Source organism: Narcine bancroftii, chromosome 8, assembly GCF_036971445.1.
Source record: "Narcine bancroftii isolate sNarBan1 chromosome 8, sNarBan1.hap1, whole genome shotgun sequence".
NCBI classification, from domain to species: Eukaryota; Metazoa; Chordata; class Chondrichthyes; order Torpediniformes; family Narcinidae; genus Narcine; species Narcine bancroftii.
Window position 1 is genome coordinate 26,963,708 of NC_091476.1, and position 21,409 is coordinate 26,985,116.

The 21,409-nt window shown below is 41.2% G+C and overlaps 1 protein-coding gene across 1 annotated transcript; it reads right to left on the bottom strand.

Annotated features, from left to right (window-relative positions):
* Positions 1-5,890: 5,890 nt before the first annotated feature.
* Positions 5,891-20,563, bottom strand: LOC138740528 (short coiled-coil protein B-like). Its single transcript, XM_069893319.1, has 4 exons — positions 20,446-20,563; positions 8,937-9,020; positions 7,858-8,043; positions 5,891-6,080 (listed from the first exon to the last, which is right to left on the bottom strand). The coding sequence occupies exons 1-3, from the start codon at positions 20,546-20,548 to the stop codon at positions 7,901-7,903; spliced, it is 330 nt and encodes a 109-aa protein (XP_069749420.1). The 5' UTR covers positions 20,549-20,563; the 3' UTR covers positions 5,891-6,080; positions 7,858-7,900.
* Between the last annotated feature and the right edge of the window lie 846 nt (positions 20,564-21,409).

Below are 21,409 nucleotides of genomic sequence, written 5' to 3' on the forward strand. Positions count from 1 at the left end.
ATACCATTTGTATTATTCTATTTGTTAATATTCTATTTCATTCTCATGTAACTACTGTATGTAACATTTATGCAATGAAACTAATAAAAATATTTAAAGATAAAATTACAGCACAGAATTTAAAAAATATAAGTATTTGACCCTTTGAACCTACTCTTCAAGAATTCAGAGAAGTGCGCAAATTGGTTTGATGTCAGTGCAGGAAAACTCAATCTGGCAATTTGGGGACCGGCAGACAATTAAATTACAAATTAATATTCCAACACTTTTAATTAATTTTTTTAGATGTTCCACAGTAAAGCAGATTCTCCATTGAACATCAGTGAAACAACAACAGTAAGGTAATACTGTAGATTTAAAGAGAGCGCAGGAAGCAAGGCCTTGTAAGTGTCAATGGAGTGAGGACATAGGAGCCCTAGTATGTAAAGGGCATGCAGGAGCCAGGCTCCAGTGTGTTAAATGGAGTGTGGGAACACAGGATCTGATGTGTTTAAGGGAGCACTGTATTTGGAAACTAGTGAAGCAGATTCCAAACAATCAGAAAGTGGATTCTATAGGTTTTACTTTACAGAAAAAAATTACTCGAGCCTGTTATTAATGATGTATGTATATTACATTTGGAAAACAGTGATAGATTTGGGCTAAAGCCAAGGCGAATTTATTAGAAGGTGAATGAATATTTACAAGTTACAAATTGTACCAATGATTTCAAATACGAGCTCAGTCTAGTATTTAGAAAAAAAGATTGCTGATGTTTTAAAACTGGGTACAGGTGTGGGCAAAGATAAGGATGCAGATAGGCTTCAGGATATTAAGGCATGAATGGCAGATGGAATAGAATGTGGAAAAATGTGGTTATCAATTATTAAAAATAGAAAAGTAATTTTAGCTAGTGACAAATTGAAAGGTGTTTGTATTTAAAGGAACCTGGCTTTCCTTGTGTGAAAAATCACTAAAAATGAACATACAAGTTTACTGTTAAATATACTGAAGTATAGTGAGAGAGTTTTTTTTTTAAATGAGCAACTCAACTAGTCAACCTATTCATAGTGAAGCATTATAAACAAGGCACAGAGTTCAGAGAGGGATCAGTTAGAACAGAGCAAAGGCAAAGTTATTTTCGTCGTTCATTTAGGAGTCTGATAATGGCAGGGAAAAACTATCTTTGAATCTGGTGGTGTGTGATCTCAGACTTGTTAATCTTCTTCCCAATGGGAGGAGGGTGAAAAGTGTGTGTGGATAGTTTTTTTTTTATTGTGTTGGCTACTTTACCAAGACAGCAGGAGTAAAAGTGACAAAAACTGCGTTTCACTTGCCTCGAGTTCAAATTTTCAAACTGGGTCCAAATACAGTTCTGAAAGTGTTTCAAAGTCAGGCTTGTATCCCTGTTCAGATGCTTAGACTGTGAATAAAAAATGAAACTTATCCCTCATTAGACTTCAAGGATGACAAACTTGGGTGCAAAGTATGTCCAAACATAAGCAATCCGACACTTTTCACTTCTAAAGGTTTGAGGTCAAATGAATGGCAGATGAACCAAGTATCCCATTATGGAGCTGATCGAAGTACCTGTACGTGCTCTGAAGTCTCTCAGGAAAAAAAATTGATCGCAAACTATCAAAGGCTCGCCCTGCTGCTCTATACGTTGAAAATAGAGTGAGCGGAGATGCTCTCGGAAAATTATGTGACACCATGAATGCTTCGCATCGAAAGGCAACTGGTTCAATTTTTCGTTTTGCATATTATTTAGCTCAGAATGACAGACCATTCTCTGTTCACTTTGGCTGAGTGGAACTTCAAAAGAAAAATGGTGTTGACATTGGAATTTGAACTGCATTCCCGCACTAGTGCTACAGAGGTAATTAATCACATAGCCATTAATATGAAAAAGAAAATTTGCCAGCATATCAAGCAGATAAATGGTAACATTTCTCCTCACACTAATGAATCAACAAGGCTGAGCATTAAGACCACCCTAACAGTTTATTGGAAATGTGAGTGATCCCCATTTTAGGTTTTTAGATCTAATTGAACTGCCTGATCAGAAAGCTACAACTATTGCTAAGCATCTATTGAACTATCTCAGTAACCATGGGTTTTATGACTGTTATTTGAAACAGAACCTTGTAGCATTTGCTCGTGATGGAGCGAGTGTAATGCAAATCAGGTATTGCTACAATTCTCAAGAAACATTACCCTTAATCACAGATTCGATGAGAGAAGTTCATGGAATTAATTATTTTCAATCATTTATGGACAAATTGTACTCTGTATATAGTAGATCACCTCTAAATCAATAGGAACTGTCTGAATGTGCCTCTCAACTAGAACAACAAATTTGCAAAATAGGTCGTGCACTGGGCACCAGGTGGGTAGGTAGCTCGTTTCAGCGGTGTGGCAAAATTACAAGGCGCTGTGTTTTCATTTTGAAAAAGCAATGAAGGATGAAACAGGATCTGGGAGTTGCAGAAAATCCTATGAAGGTCTGTTGAAAGGACTCTCTTCATGACAGCTTCTATTGGACTTGGCTCTAAATGCCATAACCTGTTACAAAACCAAATCTGGAAAAATAACAGACTCAATCACTATCAATAACTCCAAAAGACTGGGTGTTATCAATAGAATGGAGGTATGTCCTTTCTGGTCAACTGTCCTGAATTGGGGAGGCGGCTGTGGGACAGTCAACTTTATTCAGGAGTCTGACGTGTGGGCTGCCTTCAGGAGAGTGAATCTGAGGGAAGCACCAGGCCTCAATGAAGTACCTGGCCGAGTATTAAAAATCTGTGCCGACCAACTTACTGAGGTATTCACAGATATTTATCAAAGGCACAGTGCTGTCGGAGCTCACCGGAGCCACCTCATGGGGCCGCTCTGGGCAGTGGAAGGCTGCGACCCATCCCCTACCCCTGTTGAGTGCTATTCTGGACATACATTGAACCTGTTTCTTCCACGACCGCTCGTCCAACCGTTGGCCATCAATCATATAATGGCAAATACAACCTCCTTGTCACCATTTTGGTGAGCTTCGACACTTAAATATTAGCACTGCACTCCTGAAGCCAACTACAACTAATATCTCAGTCAATAGCTGGCAAAGTTCCAGGCCCTGTTAACGACTGACCATTCAACTTAATATATTAACGTGGTCCAGATAATCAACAAGAGGACATACTTCCAACTCAGCTGTGGAAAGTAACTGATGATGCATTTTCATTCCTGTGATGCGTGCATCCTTTCATATTTGGTAAGTACAACCAAAGATGATTTTAAAATAACTATAGTCTTTGCAATGTCAGGCAGGGGAATGATTGACACATCAACTGCACGTTCACCAATACCATCAACAATAATTTCCAGATCAAAGCATGCAAATACCAGTCTTCAATTTATAAGGGTAAATGAAAGCATATTCTACACAGGGAAACATGCTCTGAACCAAACACCGAAGATCTGATTTCTGAACTAAGGTGAAAGTGCCCTTGACAACAGGCAGTATTTGACAAAGTGTGGCACTTCAGAGTTTCAGTGAAATTGGAATTGATGAGCATCGAAAGGAAATCACTCATTATACCTTGGACAAAAGAAAATTCAAAGTGACAATTGATGGTCCAGAACCCTACCTCTAGCAATATAGTCCAGCTACTCATTCTGTATACCCATCACCTTCTGCATGAAAATCTTGCCTCTTTAAATTTTCCTCCCTCTCACTTTAAATCTATGCCCTGGGAAAAGAAAGATTATGTAATTTTCAACTCCATTCACAAATCCTCACCAAATAAAGCACTCTACATGCATATAGCATGACCTCGACAACTCATATATAAGCTGATGAGTGCAAATAAAATAGACCATAGAAGTGCTGGGCAATGACCATCTCCAACAAGAGTAAGTTAACCACCTACCACTGATATCCAATGCCATCATTACCATTGAGTTCCCTTCCATCAATATCCTGGGGATCACTATGGATTATAATTACAATTGGACCAGCCACATACCTGTGGCTACAAGATCAAGTTAGAGACTGGAATATCCTCCAGTGAGTGATTCACCTCCTAAATGCTCAAGAGGATTTCACCCTCTCAGGCACGTCAGGATTGTGATGGAATACTCTCCACTTGTCTGGCTGGGTACAGTTCCAACAACCTTCAAGAAGCTCAATGCCATCAAAGGTAGAGAAGCCTACATTAGCACCCCATCAACCTCCCTAATCATTCATTTCACCACCTGTGCACAGGGGCTTCATGCGTACTGTTTAAAATATGCATTGCACCTTCTCACCCAGACTACTTTAACACCACCACCCAAAACCAGCAACCCACCACCAATTACAAGGGCACCTATATACTCCCAAATCACATACCACCCTGACATCAAAATGCATTGCCACATTTTCATTATCACTAGGCCAAAATCCTTGACTTCCCAACATTACTGAGGCAGTATCTTCACCCTAGATGTACAGTACTGATTCATGCAGGTGACACCACAATCTTCTCAAGAATATGAGGATAGGCAATAAATGCTTGCCCTTCCAGTAATATTCACAGCTTAGAAAATGTTTTTAAAAATTCACTGTCAAGCCCGATCAGGATCATTGATAAGATTGACTCTTAGACAAGCGCATGGATGAAAGAAAAGTATAGGGTTATGAAGTAGGAAGATTTTGTTTTTTTTGGTAGGAATATATAGGTCGGCACAACATCGAGGGCTGACTGATATATTCAGACAGCTGAATGTTCTATGTTCAATAACACGATCTTTCATACTTATAAATTGTAATAAACGTTGGTCCAAGCTCTTCAACCTTCCCTCAAACAGAACCATCATCTAGTGAACCTAGATGTATCGCCAACACAAGTGTATATCTCCTTAACTAAGAAATCCTCTAAAACCGGAATACTCCTGTATTACTGCGTATGGTTTTAAATAGTATCCTTGTAAATATCATCCATTGTATCATTTGTTCAACTGCCTCTTCTCTTTAACATGACCTTATTTTCCAAATTCATCTATCTGTATTTCTTTTGACTAATTGATCTCGATGAGATTGTTTCTTTTCTACAATTTCAAAATACAAATATGCCAATATGTGGCATGTTCCAAATGGATAGTCAACACCATATGTGTAAATGTTCAGAGATTTCAAGGTTTTAGTAGACTATCACAGCAATATAGCTAGTGAAAAATGAACACTGGGAGCACACAGCCACAAAGTTAATAACATTTTGCAAAATGTCATATTATGTGGCCAAAACTGTACAAATCTTGATTATTCTGAATGGTTTTTTGGTCGCTGAGACAAACATGATGCTGTTAGAAGTCCAAGACTGAGTCCTTAGTTTCAAGGATTCAGTTACAAAGAAAAACTGCACAAACCCTGGTTTTTCAGTCTTTAAATGAGGCAGCAAGAATGCTCTCTCAGAGAAGCAATAAATATACCAAAATGATGGAAAACCAGCACATAGCACAAGGATTGGAATGTGCAGAATGTTAATCCTCAAGTAGCAAACTGGAAACAAGCGGAGAAAACTTTGGAGAGAAATCAAACGAAAAATAATTCAGAATCAATCCAGAAATGGATGAGTGGTTGGGAGAAAGAGCTATTGAATCTTTCTCGAAGAATGTTTTTAGATAGGCTAAAGATCATATTCATTCATTTCTATTACAATATAGTAATCCTGAGATTAAATAAAGCAAGTAAATCCATGGTAATTAATGGTTTAGAAACAGAAGGGTCAGTGTGATTTTTCAGTCTTTCTCAATGAATATATTGCCCTCAAGCCTGGGAGTAAATTACTAACTCCATGCTGTATATATTTAGAACAATTCACAAAATAGACAAAGCACACAGAAGCCTGTTACCAAAGGAGAGGCACATATACCAATATGAGCATTAGCGTTTATTATTCCATAATTAAATAGACTACATACAAAAGATATCCAAGCTGACTCAAGACAATAAGCTATTGTTCTAACAGGGTTACACAGTCTAACACTGGACAGTCTCAATTCTCAGTGCCCTTTACCATAATTAATGTTACTATTATTTGTCTGTCTTCTTGGAGCTTTTGGTTGGTCTGGAAAATAAAAAAGGACATTTTTTTATTGAAATTAATTTGTTCATTGCGGCAAATGAACTGAATTGTTCAAATAATCTGGCTGTTTCACCTTTTCACCTGTTTGGATTCAGTAAAAGTAGCTGATTTAAGCAGAGCCCTGAAACAGAAAGTGCCATGTGCTGCTGGGGGTGGGGAATGGAACAAGTGGCCACCGAAGAAATGGTGCCTTTGTCTGTTGCTCCCTGTTCTGGCACCAAGAGATGCAGCTGGACATCACCCGCCTGCCCTCTCATGCAGAGAATTGGCTGTGCTGAAGGGCTTGAGAAACAAATATTTCACTCTGTTCTTTATTTTTCACTAAGGGAATGGTTTGGGCTCCGACATGCGAGGCATCGACATCACCCAGGAAATAGGGCGTGTTGAGGGATACATGCCACTAGTCTGAAGAATGAATGGTACTTGCTGCTAAATTTGCTCAAGATGCCAATGGCCCTAATCACCTTATCCTTCGCCTCCAACATCCCAAGGCCCTGTCACCTGTACCTCCAATAACCTGATCCACTGATCTCCTGATTCATCAATGATGCAAGTCCCCAATCATCTGACCTTCCCGTGCACTTGATGGAGGGCTTGATCTCCAACCCCCAGCTGACACTTGATAGCCAAATACCCATCTCCCCCATGTCTGACCTTTTTGCTGTGACCCCCTGATGCTAGTATCCAAGTTTTTGATGACAAGTCCTAAAATGGAATTGTTCATTACTCTGATATATCTAGAAAACATATTTAAATTTCTGAATACGTGTAGCTTCTAAATTAATCTCACTTCTTATGCAGCTCACACTCCTTCTCATGCACTGTTAAAAAAAAAATATTTTTCACACTATAAACCTACTGACCAAAATACATAGACATTTCTCTCTTGAATATATAGTGTCATTTTCTCCCCTTTTCCCCCTCCCTTCCCTCCCTCCCTCTCCCCCCCTTCCCATTTATTCAAAGTTCAATCTATAAGATACATTAAACCCATTAAACAATGTCATCACTTGATAAAAATAAACAAGAAATTTGTGTCTTTTACTTTTACATACTGAGTTTTGGTCCTACAAACTTTTATCAGAATTTCTTCACTGATGAGATGCCCTGACTTGAAACGTTAATATTTCCTCTTTTCCTCTTTCCACAGTGCTGCCCAACCTGCTGAATATTTCCAGCATTTTCTGTTTTTCCAGCATTTTCTGTTTTTTTTACTGTTCATGGAGTTTCCTTGAAGCCTTTTATCCTTGGCCCTAACTTTGATTTCTCAATAATTTTTGTTAAATATTCAGACCCAGAACAGAATGTAGCTGAGTGAGCACCTGCTCTGGTAGCTCAAAAGCAGCTAGTTTGCTCACATCAGACTGATTTCCCTTCAGAAAGTTGCTATCCTCCTTTTGTTCCCAGAATTGTTATTAAATGACATATGAGCAACGAAATTCTGCAAGTTCTGCATACTCAACCAATTATTTTCATTGGGTTTTTTTTGCTTTCAGTTACAGACTTTAAGAAAGATTTTTTTTTATCATGGAATACTCAGATATTGTGAATGATTTTTTTTTTATATATCAGATCACAAATTTAAGTCCTGTTTGCTGACTTTTGAAATGAGTTGTAAATTATTGTATGAATTATATTTATTCAATCAAATCTCAAACAGAATCAGGTACCTGAGAATATTTCATCTTTATCTTCAGGTGAAAAGGTCAAACTGAGATTTCACACGGATGGACACAACATGCAGATTAGCCCACTACACCTGTCAAGATATAAAGCTGAGGGATATCAGTGGAATGAGCTCCTTACTTTCTCTTGTTCTTCGACTCTGTTGTTTGAAAGACACTGGAGGCTGACATGAGGTTTTCAATGTACTGACCAAGCACCTGGTTCTCAGATTTGAGTTTCAGGTTCTCTTCTTTAACAGCATCAACTCTGGCTGACAGATCTGTAAACCATATATACACTCAGGATAGAGCAGAGAAACAAACCAAGCACCTGGAACAAATTAAATTAAGGTGAAAGAAAATACTTTTAACGAATGCGAGACTGAAATCAAAGTCGTAAGAGCAGCAAATACAAATTTAAAAGTGCTGGAAATTGGAAGCAAAAACAGAAAATGCTGGAAATATTCAGCAGGTTGGGCAGCACCGTGGAAAGAGGAAATATTAACGTTTCAAGTCAGGGCATTAAATCGGTGAAGAAATTCTGATAAAAGTTTGTAGGACCAAAACGTTAATTGTTTCTCTCCCCAGATACTACCTGACCTGCTGCACGTTCCCCATATTTTTATTTCTATTCGAGAGCTGGAGAAGAAGAGATGTGGGTGAGGAGTTGAAGGGGATGGGAAAACAACGCAGACAGGCCAGGAGGGAATTGAGGGAGTGCAGAGAGATTGAATTCACCGAGATGAGAATGAAATGGAGCAATGAAAAAAAGGATGCAAAAATGAACAATATTCAAGCAGAGAAAGAGAAGGCATTATAAAAGGAGAAAAACACAAACCTGCCAAGGGCAACAACAAACCACTGAGCTGAAGGAGAGGGAGTGCAATAGGTACAGAGATATTGTAGCATAGAAAGGCAGTGGTAAAGAAAACAGAAAAAATTTATAAATGAGTAAAAAGACTAAAAATGAAACAAAAATTGAAAGAAATAAAATCAAATGCAGGAAGAAAGAGGTGATGGCAGAAAAAAAATGCCAGCAAGCAGAGGGGGAAATATCAAAATATCATGAGAGAGAACTGTGAAACTGAGAAGGCTCAGTACAGAAAACGGGAAGAGCCATGGAAAAGGAAGTGAGCACGAGAGGACAGCATAAATGAGGGGAAATCCTAATTACCTTCAAGTGTGTGCTGCAGTTCCAAAACCTGGTTTATTAGCCTTGTCTTCTCCTCCAGCTCCTCTTGATTTTCAAAATCTGTTCCTTTAGTGAGAGAAAAATAAGCCATCAGATAAAGGTCTGAAACAGTTCATGTAGCAAGTCTCAGTGGAGGCAAATCTCTCCCTCCCCCTCTCTCTCTCTCTGTCTCTCTCTCTTCCCTCTCCACCCCCCTACCCCCACCGTTTCTTCACCTTCGGATAGTCAGTATTCCCCAAATTCTTCATTTCATGAGGCCAGCCCGCCAATCACCCTGAACATCCAATCTTCCAACATCTTGAAGGCTCCAATAGCCCAATGCACTAGCATGCCACTGTCATGTTGAAGGCCTCCATACTCCGGCTCCTATCCACTCCTGGACTCCCTAGTCCACTCATTTCTCCCACCTAGCCCTCCCGGTTCCCCCAGAATTTTCCAGACAACTGAAGGTCCTTTCAGCTCCTTGCTCATCAACAACCCTTCCGGGTGAGATAAAAGCTCTCCCTCATCTCTTCCAACCTGGTCTCCTGCATTCCTTGCTCATAATCTGGCCTCCTCCTCATTGATGAAACCAAGTGTAGATGAGGAAATTGTTCAGGTGCTCTGCCTGCAATAGCCATCACAAGTTTCCAGTTGCATGCCACTTTCCTTCCCCCTCCCACACAGTCTTGTCTGTCTTCTGCCTTCCCCAAGGTATAGAGAGGCCAAATGTAAACTGGAAGAACATCATCTCAGATTCGTCTTGTAAATTGCACCCCCTGATGCTCTCCTCCCACATACACCCACTGATCCGCCCTCATTTTTTTCTCCTTTTGCCTTTCTCTCTCATCCCCTTCCCCAATGGTCCTATTTTTTACAAAATCAAGGATCTATAGAATCTCATTCCCTTCCTCAATGTTTCTATCTGCCCATCATCACCTCCTCATTGGGTCCCACCTGATTCCATTTGCCCATTATCCCTTTTATCTTTCATTTACCAGCCTTTATCCTTTTATGCTTCTTACTTTAAATCTTTCCTCTACCCTCTCAGTCCTGATGCCTGGTCTTGGCCTAAACCGTCAACTTCCACTTTTTGCATCCACAGATGTTGATTGACCTAAGGAGTTCTTTCAACATTTTGTTTTTTGCTCCAACCCACTAATGACTTTCCCTCCTCCAAACTCTGCTGTCCCTTTACTCCCCAACATGGTCCCTTAACTTTCAGCCCTCATCATAACCATCCCCAGCCTTCCACCTCTCCCTCAGACCCAGTGTCTCATTTTATTTTGCACATTGTGATATACTAGCTGCACAACTGAAACATAGTCCCAATGTTCCTGTGTGGAATTATCTACTCTATGAAGCACAGTGGGGTGCACATAACTTGTTTATTAGAGTTTACTGTCCCATACACAAATACAATTTACAGATGGATTAAAATTCTTCCTTGCTTCAGTCACAGAGATAGTATAAATTAAATTTATATTTTTTATCCAAAAATGCTCCCTACCTCATAATCCTCTATTTTTCTTTCATTTATGTGCCTGTCTAAGATTCTCTTAAATGCCCCTATTTTTCCAGCCTCCACAACTCTCTGTGTAAATAAACTTACCCTTGATGTCTCTCCTCCCTTCACTCTGTATAGATAACCTCTGGTGTTTTGCTATTAAAATGTACTGTGTATCTTATCAATGCCTCTCATAATCTTGTAGACCTTTAAGTCACCTTGCATCATTCTCACTCCAAAGAGAAAATCCCTAGCTCGGATAACCTTGCTCATAAGGCATATATTCCAATCCAAGCAACATCCTGGTAAATCTCTTCTGCACCCTCTTCATAGCTTCCACATCCTTCCTGTAATGAGGTGACCAGAACTGAACTCAATATTCCATGTGTGGTCTCACCAGATAACTCAATCCCCTAAGTAATGAAGCCCAGCAAACCATAAATTTTCTTAACTATCTTGTCAACCTGCACAGCAACATTTAGAGATCAATGGATTTAGACCCTAAGGTCCTTCTATTCTTCCACACTGTTAAGCATTAACGATGTACTCTGCCTTCAAGTTTGACCTTCCAAAATGCATAATCTCACATTTGTAGAGATTGAACTCCATCTGCCACTTTTCTGCCCAACTCTACATCCTGTCTATATCCTGCTTTAACCTACAAGAACCTTCAACATCATCCACAACACTTCCAATCTGCACATCATCTACAAACTTACTGACCCATTCCTCTACTCTTTGTCCAGATTATATATAAAAAAAAGTCACAAAGAGAGTCCCAAAACAAATCCCTGCGAAATTCCCCTAGTCATTGACCTCCAGGTAGAATACTTTCCATCCACCTCTACTCTCTGCTTTCTACAGGCAAGCCCATTTATTTCTAAATATACACTGAAGAATGCTTCCAGACAGCACATTGGCACAGGTGATAGCGCTGCTGCCTCACAGCTCCAGGAACCTGGGATTGATTCTGAGCTCTATGTTCGGTGGAAGCTGGCCTCCATTAATTCATAAGAAATATGAAAAGTGTCCAAGCACTGTTCAAAAATACTAGGGCCCAATCCACCTAGAGTCTGTGTGAGAAAAATGCAAAGACATTAATCTTGATCAAAAATAAATTGGTAAATGAGAGATTATGCAGAAAATGAACCCTGTTTAGTGAAAGACAAATTGCTTTTGATTAACTTGACGGAGTTCTTTGATGAAGTACAAGTGGGAGAGGTTTACACTATGTACATGAACCTTTAAAAGGTGTTTAGCAAATGACAGCACAAGCCATGCTAGTAAAGTAAATGTGTGGTATTAGGAGGAACTGACAGCATAAATTTGGAAAAGAACTGCTTTAACATTCTTATGATGAATAAAGCCAATGTTCCCAAATATTACATAAACAGCCTTCTCAATATATCTACCACATTCAAAAATGTATCTAGCTTGAAAACAGATCAGTGAACAGTGTTTTTTGACCAGAGAGAAATGACAGGAGCTGCAGTTAGACTTGTTTTATTATACATGCTCATTGTGCAAGTTCGTGTGTTGCACTTAACTATAAAAGGTATTCATTTATAGCGCGACCATAGAATTTCCACCCAAAATGGAGGTTTTGAGTGATAGATACCCTTTGTATAATGATCCCAAAATATGGATCTTCCCACTAACCAGTGGATGCTGTTAAAAGCAAATCACAATATTTTAATACCAAATTACCCTGTAAAGGTTTTAATTTTATTAACCTATTTTAACATAAACCACCATCTGCTCCTGTAACAGGCCAGTTAAAGCAAGTACAGATTTGATGGCAGTTGGATTGGGTGGATGGACCCCGCAGAGGAGAACTGAAACTTCATTGATAACTGACAGGACATGCTCAGATTGCATTGGAGCCGGTGGGAACATGACAGTGGTGTTGACACTTCGCTGTCAAGGTCCGGATTATCAACCTGGCATACAAGACGATCCCTGATTTGGAGGTGACATTTTAAAGTTTTTTTTTTCTTTTTTTTTTTAATTTTTTTTTCACACCATAAATCACATTAGCCATGATATACACTATTTCTTTTTCACACATATACAGTGACTTTTTCTCCCCCCCCCCTTTCCTCCCAAACCACCCCCCCCACCCCCCCCTCTCATCCATTTTAGGTATACAATCTAGGTTGCATTAAGCCAGTCAGACAATGTTGTCATTCAACAAAATTACACCAGAAATTCTACTGAGTCCATTCTTTTCTTTCCTTCTCCTTCCATCAACTTAGGTAATGTTTGTCCCCGGTAGGTTTTCGCTATTGTATTTAATGTAAGGCTCCTATACTTGTTCGAATATTTCAATATTATTTTTTAACCTATATGTTATTTTTTTTCTAATGGAATACATTTATTCATTTAAATTTAGTAGTTTCTTCCTTTTAATTTGGTTATGTATTCCATTAATATTTAAAGACATATAGTTCAGCGTAGCCCTTTTATATTTTGTTTATCTTCTCTTTCCGTTTTTCCATCATTACCTTTCCTCCTTTTCCATTTCTGTTTTCTTATTTTCAACTCTTTATAAGACAACATTCCTACAACATCCAACATTTTCCTTATTCTCCTATTTCTATCTTATTTATCCCCAATCTCCCCTTCACCTCCTGAGTTGTCCTTTATCCCTTGTCGGACAACCACATCTCCCCTCTCCATTTGGATTTGCGAATCCACTCGCAAGCGTCAACTGATTTTGCAGTGACCGCTATTTCCCCCCACCCCGCCTCCCCCAGAAAAGATTTCACTTTTCATATGTCACAAAGGTCACTCTTTTAATTCCCTCCTTATTCTCTCTATTCCATTACCTTCCCTTATTAATTCTTGTCTATACTATCTATATTTTCCTCTAAGCACAGATATATTCATGTATGCTCATTGTCTCTATTCACTCTTATACCTCTTTACCCGCATACATATCAATCGTGATCATTTTTACTCTCATTACCCGTCTTCATCCCTCAGTCTATTTTTGTCTTTACCCACATACATATCAATCGTGATCATTTTAACTCTCATTACCCGTCTTCCTCCCTCAGTCTATTTTTGTCTTTACCCACATACATATCAATCGTGATCATTTTAACTCTCATTACCCGTCTTCCTCCCTCAGTCTATTTTTGTAATTGTTCTGCAAATTTTCGTGCTTCTTCTGGATCCGAGAATAGTCTGTTTTGTTGTCCTGGAATAAATATTTTCAATACCGCTGGATGCTTTAGTATAAATTTATACCCTTTCTTCCATAAAATCGCCTTTGCTGTATTGAACTCTTTTCTCTTCTTTAGGAGTTCAAAACTTATATCTGGATAAATGAAGATTTTTTGCCCTTTATACTCCAGTGGTTTGTTGCCCTCTCTTACTTTTTCCATTGTCTTCTTCAGTACCTTTTCTCTTGTAGTATATCTTAGGAATTTTACTACAATAGATCTTGGTTTTTGTTGTGGTTGTGGTTTAGAGGCCAATACTCTATGTGCCCTTTCTATTTCCATTTCTTGCTGTAGTTCTGGACATCCTAGGGTCTTAGGGATCCACTCTTTTATAAACTCCCTCATATTCTTGCCTTCTTCATCTTCCTTAAGGCCCACTATCTTTATGTTATTTCTTCTGTTATGGTTTTCCATTGTATCTATTTTTTGAGCTAGTAGTTCTTGTGTCTCTTTAGTTTTTTTATTAGATTTCTCCAATTTCTTTTTTAAGTCTTCTACCTCCATTTCTGCTGCTACTGCCCGCTCTTCCATCTTGTCCATTTTCTTTCCCATTTCTGTTAAGGTCATCTCCATTTTATTTATTTTCTCTTCTGTGTTGTTTATTCTTTTTCTTAAATCCTTAAATTCCTGTGTTTGCCATTCTTTAAATGACTCCATGTATCCTTTAATAAGAGCAAGTATATCCTTTACCTTGCCTTTCTTTTCTTCTTCTATTTCCCTGTACTCTTCCTCCTCTTCTTCTTCCTCTGGGTTGGCCATCTGTTGTTTCTTTGATGCCCTTTCCTCCTCTTCTTTCTTGTTTCCATTGTCTTCTGTGGTCTCTTCTTGCTGCAGGTGTTCTGCAGCTGTCGTTGCCGGCTGTGGAGATCGACTCCCCAGCTGGTCCCCCCTCCCGTCGGTGTGTTTTTTTTCATTCGCATCGCGCATGCGTGAAGTATCGTGCATGCGCGGTTGCGCACTTTTACTCGGCTCTGCGAGCCATTTTTGTAGTCCATTATTTACCGACCTGAGGGAGCGGGTTTCTCTCTCCGCAGCGGGCCTCTTCGGACAGGTAAGGCCTTCACCTTTTTCCTCCTTTGTCTTCTCTTCCTCTCTTCTTACCGTTGCTTTCGATTTTTCTTTTTTTGTCGCCATCTTCTTTCCACCTTTATACTCACTTTTCTGTAACTTTTATTTCTGTGCCTTTGTGTTTTCCTTTGTTTTTACCGACTTTTCTGGAGAGGGCTGGAGTTCACCGTCCGGCCACTACTCCATCACGTGACTCCTCCGGATAAAGGAACATTCACGAGGCAGAGTGGCAAGAAGTTCTGAAGCTCAGTGGGCAAGTTCACATTCATGAAGGGACAGTGCCGTGAAAGACATCGGTTTCCACCCTCTGAATGCGGGATTAGTTTCGGCCTCCTGTTTCCAGTCCATGGATGGAAAATCCCATTTTTAACTTTTGAAGATCATCTTACATGCCGGCATACAAGGTACTTCAAAGTAATTGATGAAAACATAATAAGCAGTCAGGAAAGGTTAAACAATTTTCAGCAAGTTACAAAAACAATCATTGCTGGAAGCATTCACTGGGTCAGGACTGTCTGGAGGCACAAGAAAGTTAACCCCACGGCTGCATCTTCAAATGCTTTTTCTGCATCTAAGGATATCACCATCGGAAGATCTAAAGATTGTCGAAATCTATTAATCAAACTAATCACTCGCAAAATATTATCTGAAGCGTATCTACATGCTTACTGAACAAGTATATTAACTAATCCAAATCCCCCTAAACACCAAAACTTTTTGGTCTCTTGCTGTTAAAAGAATACTCCTCTTTCTTTTTTCCCCCACAAATTCAATGAGGCTTCGTCATGAGATTCCCATTTTTCCATTATCTCAACTATTTGTGTCCTCTTACAGCCTCTCTGCAATTTCCTCGCTGCTACACTGCTTCCCTGTATGGAATCACAAGCAAATTCAAATCAATTACACTTGATCCCTTCATCCAAATCATTGATATAGATTGTAAACAGCCAGAACCCCAGCACTGATCTCTGTGGTACCCCACTAGACACAGCCTTCCAACTCAAAAATTACCCTTTTGTTCCTCTTCTCTTTTCTGACCCTTAATAAATCCACCATTATACACAAAAACACGTACTGCAATTTTGATTAATAACTTGACTGAAGACCTAAAAATCTAAATTCTCTTTCCTAATTCTATTTGCGGCAACCTCAAAAAATTCCAAAAGATTTGTCAAATGTGATTTCACAGTTTTCCGCTTGCTCTTCCCAAACTTATTATTAACCAAGTGTCCTTTACCACTTCCTTAATAGTAAATTCCAGCACTGTCTCTACTAATGGTGTCCAGCTATTAGTTTTTAAGTTCTGCATTTTTTTTTTCCCCTCCCACCTTTCATAAAATAGCAGGCTTACATTTGCTGCCTTCCAATCCATGGGTGTCTGAAATACAACAACCAGAGCCTCAGTTATCTCCACAGAGCTTCGTTCCAAAGGCTAGAAACCAGGTAATTTGGGTCCTGTGATTTATTCGCTTCCTGTTTAGACAGTTCTTGCACCAGAACACCATAGTCAGCCTGGCTGGGTTTTCCATTCACTTGGCAAAATCAAATTAGGTTGATAACAGGTAATTCATCACTTCTAGTTTTCATGTCACAGTTTAAGATGATAGATTTCCATTCCACTGGTGAATCATCTGGGACTTTCTGGTAATCCAGTGCAGAGTATCAGCATCAGTGTTTCCGATACTAGACATAGATACAAGTTGATGGAGATGTCCACGGATTCTGTCCACTTTTGTCCCAGTTGATATACAATATGAAACTCACCTCATATTATTGCTTCATCTATTTTGTTCTCTTCAATTATACATCTTAATTTATAAGGCAATGTAAAATTTATTTATATTTAATGCCTACTCAAGTAATATTTGAAAATTATGTCAGCTAATAATAATACATTTATCCAAATTGTTCTTGAAAGTTCTTGGCTCTTTCACCTTTCACTATTGCAAAACTATGAGGTACTTCATTAAAAAAGGTACATTAAAAAAAATTTTTTTAATGTTCTGCCTTTATATTTTGCTTGGAATCCCCCAACAACATGGGAGCCAATGTGATTAGTTCCACTTTATACCAAGAAATAGCTGAGTGCAGCAAAGGTTATGCAACCAGACAACATTCCAGCCATAGTACTTAACATCTGAACTCCAGATCTATCCACCTCTGAAGCTAAGCTGATTCATTTTAGAAGAAGTGAGTATCTACCTAACAATGTGGAAAATTGTCCTAGTTTGTCCTGTTAAGAAAAAAAGGGCACATTTAATCCATTAAATAACCCCCGTTTAGTTTACTTTCCATCATCTGCAAAGGAATTGTAGAAGCCACCCAGTGCTACTAATTGACACTTACTTTACTCTCCAATAACCTGCTGAACAATCTTCAGAAACACTTGACTCCAGATTTCATCACAGCCTTGAACCAAACGTAGACCAAAGAGCCAAATTTTAGAGGTGAGGATAGAATGACTACACTTGATATTAAGACAATGTAGTGGGCTGCAATGATCTGCAAGTGAACCAGGTCATGGGAGGTGTAGGTTCCTGCAGGTCTGAGAGCCCAGAGACATTGAGAGTGCTGCCAGCCCTCCAGGCTGACGTCACAATGGTCCCGGGAGCAGCAAAACATCATGGGGGTTGAGGTTATAAGCTCACACAGGAGATCCAGTAAAATCAATTAAACCGACTTACACCAACTACTGTGTCTTTGTTCACTATATTTAGTGAACCTGACGGCCCAAATCGGCAAAATTGGACCTCACGATGAATGACGCTATCGCAGACTCCTTGAAGCTGCCTACATTCTGGATCTCACAGCCTGTTGTCCGGTTCCAGCAGGCTGAGGCCCAGTTTCATGTTAAGCAAATCACCACTGACGCCACAAAGTACTATTACGTAGTCAGTTCTCTAGACATGGAGACCACTGGCAGGATTGGCAGCCCCCTACAGAAGACAAGTAGGAGACACTCAAAGTGCTCCACATACGCACTTAGGGCTCTCCCGCTGCGAGCAACCAGTGAAGATGCTGCACATGGATGGCCTGGGTGTCCCACACCATCTACCCTCATGAGCGACATGCCTGTGCTGATGATTGGTCACAGACCCTTCCTGCTGTTTGAGCACATATTCCTAGAATGCCGGAAGACATTCGCTTGCTCATGGCCCATGAAAACTTTGGCAACCCTTGCAGGTTGGCTGCACGCGTCGACACCCTATGGCAGACTAAGCAACTTGGAAGACCTGTCATCAACTATGTTGCTACGACATAGGCCAATCAATATGGCAGAGCAACCATCAACCAGGTTTCTGCATCACGCCAGGATGTCCGTACTGTTCCAGTGCCGGAGAGAAAGCCTAACTGCTGGGGACAGGTCGGAGAAGGAACGGTGGTACTACTACCATCGGCAGTGGAGTTCTGTTGCCCACCACTACCGTCCACCTTGCTCACATCCTGGAAATGTCTTGGCCGGCCGTCATTGATGGCTATGACGGTCGGCCACATAGATAGCCTGCTCCATCTTTGGGACCGGCATTCTGGTTGGCGTTTCCTGGTTGACACGGGAGCAGAGATCAGCGTATTTCCTCCCATGAGCTGGGACACTCATGCGGGAAAGACTGGGCCTTGCCTCAATGCGGCTAATGGCAGCAATATCTGAACATATGGAGTACGGATCATCCCTCTGGAATTCAGCCCCTGCCGGTTTAAATGGACCTTCACACTGGCAGATGTATCACAACCCCTGTTGGGTGCAGACTTGCTTCAACCCCAATACCTTCTCGTGGACCTGAAAGTGCACCATTAGTGAACTCCAAGACCTCAGTCCTTCACCCTATACCAGGTCACTCTACTGGCACCTTACCTCGACACAGTGACTTTCTCTCACAACGCTTAGCAGAGTTCCCAAGTTTAGTCACTACCCCAATTCTCCTCAGCCATGCCAAAGCACGGCATTGAGCACCACATCTGCTATTTCTGGTACTTCCTGGAAGGGAGGGATTTCACCATTTTCACTGACCACAAGCCCCTGGCATTCGCCTTTGCTAAGAGGTCTGATTCATAGTCTGCAAGACAAAAGAGGCATCTCTCCTACATCTTGGAAGACACTACTACCATCAGGCACATTGCAAATAAGGGCAATCTCATGGCAGATGCACTCTCCCATATATCCATTCAGTTGATCAGCTCTTTAGCTCCTGGGATCAACTACACCATTCTGGCAGCAATACAGCTACAGGACGCAGAGATACCACCCTACTGTACATCCATTTCGGGGCTCGAATTGGAGGATGTGAGGTTTGAAAGTTCCAGAGTTAGACTTCTCTGTGACATACCCTTTGTACCAGTGGTTGGGGGCTTGGTTTGTTTGAGGCCATTCATGGCTTAGCACACCCATCCATACATGCTATGATGCACCTGGTCACCAACAAGTTTCTGTGGCGTGGCGTGCATAAACAGATTGGCCTCTAGGCCAGAACTTGCATACACTTCGGTCACAACTTCAGTCAAGGGGCGCAATTCACCTCGACACTATGATCAGCGCTATCCCGATTACATTGCACCATGGCCTACCACCAGCAGTCCAATGGCCTCGTCAAGAGGCTTCACCGTCAACTGAAAACTGTCTTAATGGCTCGACTCAATGGCCCCAATTGGACTGACAAATTGCCAATGGGTACTACTGGGAATCCGTACAGTGCCAAAAGAAGACCTGGCCTTGTTCTCCGCTGAACTCACAAATGGACCCTCACTTATGGTCCCAGATGAATTCTTACCACTAGCCTGAGGACAAGAAGACCACCCACAGCTCTCCTGACATGAGAGCTGACAAGTTGGCACCTTGGCACCCGTCCCAATTTCACGCTATGGTCTGACTGCCTCCTACATCCCAAGGGAGCTCAAGGTCTTCCAGAATGTGTTTGTGCACAGGGGGACACATCGAACTCCACTTCAACAGCCGTATGAGGGTCCTAACAAAGTGCTCCGACACAATAAAATGATGTGTGTACTGGACATTGGAGGCAGGAAAGAAACATTCACCACTGACCGCCTCAAACCAGCACACGTCACAGCAGCAGTGCTGGTAGCTTGCCCATGGTGGAGAGGTCAGCCACCTAAACAAAAGAACTTTATATAATGAATGGACCCATCACCTCCTGATACTGGTTCTGGAGGGTGGGGGGGGGGGTGTCATGTAGCAGGCTGCGCCAATCTCCAAGCGAACCGAGTCACAAAAGTGCAGGCTCGTGCGGGGCTGAGAGTCTTGAGACACTGGGAGCATTACCTGCCCTGATGTCACAATGGTCCCAGGGGGTGATGTTTATAAGCTCACATGGGGGAGTTCCAGTAAAATCTATTAAAACAACCACACCGACTATGGTGCTTTTGTTCGTTTCAGCACCATTTAAAAGTGTGGAATTATGGAATCCTGGTAAAACTGATTCAACGAACATTAAAACACTCTAAATATTGAAATCTGTATCACAGAAATGAAGATGGTTATGGTTGCTGGAGGTTAATCAATCCAGCTGATGCAAGAACCTAAACATCTATCCTTGACATTCAGTAGCAGACCATTACAAAATTCCTCATCTTCAACATCTGGCAGTCAAAGTTGATGAGAAACTCAACTGGCCCAGTCACATAAATATCAAGACAAGAACAAGCCAATGACTGAAACCTCAGGGACTCACTTTCTGACAACCTTTCGACGACTTACTTGGCAGGTCAGGAATGTAATGAAATATTCTCCAGTTGCCTGAAAGTCTACATTTCCAACAACTTGCAAAGTCTATCACACCAACCAGGACAATGCAGTCCATACTATCCACCGTCCCAAAACACTCACCCCTACACCACAATCACATCGCGGCTGTATTGTGTTTCATTTACTCATACAGGCTACTCCAACACCTCCCAAACCTCTACCACCAATAACAGCACAAGCAGGCAAAGCAGGCACATGGGAAGACTACCACTTGCAAGTTCTGCTCTCCAAACACTGCTTCCTCAACCAAAGTCATACACCTTTCTATCTTGGAGATATATTGCCAGTGCTTCATTATCGATGGCCCTGACCCCTGGAATGCCTGCTGCCTCAACAATGTGAGAGTATCTTTAGTTGAATCTTCAGTTGAATCACTGCAGTGTTCAAGATGATTTACCATTGCTTTCTCAAGGGCAATTGGGGGTGGGCAATGGGGGGTGGGCAATGGGGGGTGGGCAATGGGGGGTGGGCAATGGGGGGTGGGCAATGGGGGGTGGGCAATGGGGGGTGGGCAATGGGGGGTGGGCAATGGGGGGTGGGCAATGGGGGGTGGGCAATGGGGGGTGGGCAATGGGGGGTGGGCAATGGGGGGTGGGCAATGGGGGGTGGGCAATGGGGGGTGGGCAATGGGGGGTGGGCAATGGGGGGTGGGCAATGGGGGGTGGGCAATGGGGGGTGGGCAATAGATGCCGGCCTTGCCCATGACACAGGCATCCTGTAAATTGAGCACATGATGGCCCCTCCTCTTCTGCCCCTAGTTACATAATATTGCCACCCTCCTCCGCTCCACTATCACAGTGGTCGACAAATTACGTTTTCTTTCCACCACACGTTGGATGGAAGAATTCACTTCCACATCGAGTTGGTGTTTAATGGACAATTCCACCCTCTGTTCGCAGAAGAGAGGAAGACAGTG

Bases quoted from the DNA above. Each gene is read 5' to 3' on its own strand.
- LOC138740528 (XM_069893319.1), bottom strand. From the start codon at position 20,548: ATGGACTGCATTGTCCTGGTTGGTGTGATAGACTTTGCAAGTTGTTGG. The intron at 9,021-20,445 runs GTAAGTCGTCGA...CTCTCACTAAAG, and splicing joins TTACATTCCTGACCTGCCAA to GAACAGATTTTGAAAATCAA. The intron at 8,044-8,936 runs GTAATTAGGATT...TATGGTTTACAG, and splicing joins ACTGCAGCACACACTTGAAG to ATCTGTCAGCCAGAGTTGAT.